Source organism: Ipomoea triloba, chromosome 9 (genome assembly GCF_003576645.1).
Source record: "Ipomoea triloba cultivar NCNSP0323 chromosome 9, ASM357664v1".
In the NCBI taxonomy this organism is placed as follows: Eukaryota; Viridiplantae; Streptophyta; class Magnoliopsida; order Solanales; family Convolvulaceae; genus Ipomoea; species Ipomoea triloba.
Window position 1 is genome coordinate 13,635,084 of NC_044924.1, and position 3,660 is coordinate 13,638,743.

The 3,660-nt window shown below is 32.6% G+C and overlaps 1 protein-coding gene across 1 annotated transcript; it reads left to right on the forward strand.

Annotated features, from left to right (window-relative positions):
* The first annotated feature begins 1,596 nt into the window (after window positions 1–1,596).
* LOC116029586 lies at window positions 1,597–3,130 on the forward strand. Its single transcript, XM_031271637.1, has 2 exons — window positions 1,597–1,860; window positions 2,792–3,130. Exons 1-2 carry the CDS (start codon window positions 1,597–1,599, stop codon window positions 3,128–3,130), a joined length of 603 nt encoding a protein of 200 aa, XP_031127497.1.
* Window positions 3,131–3,660: the final 530 nt, after the last annotated feature.

Sequence of the window (3,660 nt, forward strand, 5' to 3'; positions counted from 1 at the left end):
AAATATTTTAATTCATTGTTACAATTTAAACATTAGAATATAAATTTGGTAGCATAAAGAAAAAAAAAACAGACAAACAAACATATTTTCTTCTATTCTTTGTCTTTTAGTTTTTAAGTTTTGTTAGTGGTTTATTTTCATTTCAGGAGGTCGAAATACCTTTAACAAGAGCGTAGAGTGTGTGTCCGACACACGATGCATGTACACGGCCCACACGATGAACATATAGTGCACTCAGAATGCACACACTATTGAATTTATTGTGTTTGGGCAACTATTTTTCCATAATTCATTTTACTGGACTCCAAGAACACCTATAGTCTTTGTGGTTTTTAATTCTTTATCTTGTATTGGCTATTATGCAAAGATGAAATTATATTTATAGGGCCACATATATGATAAAAATTTGATACATTTTTTTATGCATAATTAGATTATATTTTCTTTATAGTAATTGTATACCCTGTCACAACTTCAATTTTCCTAATATTCATTATATGACTTAATAATGTTATTTTATTAGATTTTTTCTTTTTAATTGTTATGTGAATTCAATATTAAGAATGATTCGATGATCTCATTTTATATAAATTATTAATGTTATCATATTTTAATGGAATTACTTATTTTAATTTTTTTATAGTTGGTTATTAAATGTATTCATTTTTTAACATGCCATAGCTTGGTCAATTCTTAAAAATTAATAAATAGAAATATTTTAATTCATTGTTACAATTTAAACATTAGAATATAAATTTAGTAGCAAAAAGAAAAGAAAACAGACAAACAAACAAATTTTCTTCTATTCTTTGTCTTTTATTTTTTAATTTTTGTCAGTGGTTTATTTTCATCTCAGGAGGTCGAAATATCTTTAACAAGAGCGTAGATTGCGTGTTTGACACACGATGCATGTACACGGCACACACGATGAACATACAGTGCACTCAGAATGCACACAATATTGAATTTATTGTGTTAGGGCAACTATTTTTCCATAATTCATTTTCCTGGACTCCAAACACACCTATAGTCTTTGTGGTTTTTAATTCTTTATCTTGTATTGGCTATTATGTAGAGATGAAATTATATTTATAGGGCCACATATATGATAAAAATTTGATATATTTTTTTTATACATAATTAGATTATATTTTCTTTATAGTAATTGTATACCCTGTCACAACTTCTGTTAGAAATATATTGTAATTGTTTTGGTGAACCAAAAATGTAATATTAGACCCCCAATTTTATTTTGAGTTAAGTATAGGATTACGTCAAGCACAAGCCGAATCGGTTAAGCGAAAATTACAATAGTATAAATTTTTAATTTATACTTATAAGTCATTCGCTTCCACTTTATTAATTGAGGAGAATTTGGAAGATTGATCAAGACTCGAAGACATCCCGGAGCAACCATCCACGTCAAGGTCAGTTGAAAATAGTGAATTATTATCTGACGAAAATTTTGCTTTGTTTGTTAGGAAATTTAAGAAATTTATGAAGAAGAAAAATACAAGCTCAATGAGAAGATCTAGACGAAGCAACCAAGAAGAAGTTTCGAATTTATGCTACAATTGCAGAAAGCCTGGACACTTTATGGCTGAGTGTCCATATCCCAAGGTGAGCAAAAATCAAAATGATATTGTGCAGGAAGAGGCTAAGACTAAGGAAAGAAGATTTAAAAAGGATAAGAGAAAAGCCTTGATTAGTGATCCCTTGGAATCAAGCATGTCAGAGGAATCTTCAAGTGATGAAAGTGATAACTCTAAGGATAACAATGCATTATTTTGCATTAGTATTTCAAGTGAGTCAACCTGTGAGGACAAGTGCTTAATGGCGCATGATTTGGAACAAGATGAGGTAACATCTAAATCTTTTGACTCTGTGAGTTCTACTTTTTTGAAAGAGTCTATCTCTCATTTAATGAGGGAATGTCAAACCGTAATGGACACTCACTCTCAACTCGAAGAGCGCATAATAAATTTCTGATTCTTGAAAAAGATGAAATAAATGGAAAATTGCAACATGCTCTGTTTGAGGTGAAAGAATTGAATGCCAAAATTATTTGTCTTCAAGAAGAGTGTAAATCGAGGGAAGTGAGAGAACAGAACTTAAGGGAGGTTATTGCTACATTTACACATTCGTCTAAAATAATGGACAAAATGGTAAATATGCAAAAACCATCTAACGATAAAACTGGTCTCGGTTATGATCCGTCGTGTTCTCAAGCCTCTATCAAGTTGACCAATTCTACTACTGCTTTAAATGATAAAATGCATGTGGTAAAATTTGTTAAAAGTCAAGATAGCACAGTGAGACAAGGAATTGGGTATCAACATATTGCCAAAAATAGTACTATACAGCCAAATGCTCAAAGACCCTACTTTTCGCCAAAACAGTCTGCTAAAAGGCATGAATTTAATTATTCAAGATACTCCAATGAGTTAAGTGCAAAAAGACCACGTTGGAAAATGGGAAAATTTCCAACTAGTGGAGTTAGGAGATTTTATCCTACTGAGTCATATTGGGTTGAAAATATTAATACTTGGACTAGACCAAGAGTTAATAAGTTCAAACAATATATTTCTCAAGTGCCAAAAAGTAGATTAAATTTTCAAAACCTGGCACGGAAAAAGTTTTCAAAAATTAGTTATGATTATAAGGTTAACAATGATTACAAATCGCCTATTCTTGGTTCTGTGAGAACAAGGTGGATTTGGGTACCAAAAATCACTAACCCCCCAGGACCCGAGCAAAACTGGATACCTAAAATTGTTTAAATATTTTGCAGGAAGTATGGTACTTCGATAGTGGATGTTCACGGCACATGACTGGAAACAAATCTAGTCTTGTTAATTTCAAATCCATCGAAGGACCAAAAGTAGTGTTTGGAGGAAACGATCGATATGGTTCAACAAAAGGAATCGGAACGATAGTGCGAAACGGATTGAAAACAGAAGATGTATCCTATGTGGAAAGTCTAAAATTCAACTTGTTGAGTACAAGTCAATTTTGTGACAAAGGATATGTTGTGGAATTCTTCAAAGACAAATGCCAAGTGAAGAATGAATCAACTGGAGAAGTCGTACTTGAAGGAACGAGAAAGAGAAATATGTACGTTGTGACTTAAAGCACTACAAAAGATACAGTGTGCCTAGTGGCAAACAATTCAAGCATCACGTGTTGGGAATGGCACAAGACGTTAAATCATTTGAACTTCAAGACGATCAACAAGCTAGCAACGAAAAATCTAGTCAAAGGACTACCCAACATCACGTACAAGAAAGATCAAATTTGCAATGCATGTCAAAGAGGAAAGCAAATCAAATCGTCGTTCAAGTCCAAAACCCACGAATCAAGCTCAAGACCTCTTAGTCTACTACACATGAATCTATTTAGTCCAGTAGACCCAGTAAGTATAAGTGGTAAGAAATATACTCTTGTTGTTGTTGATGATTTTTCCAGGTACACATGGACAATATTTCTCAACAAAAAGAATGAAGTAGAGAAAAAGCTGCCAGAACTACTCAAGCAACTTCAAAATGAAAAAGAAGTCAAAATAGTCAAAATCAGCACCGACCGGGGTACAGAATTCGTGAATGGTGTGATTCAAGCTTAATGCAATTCTCAAGGAATTGTACATCAATTATCGGCCGCAAG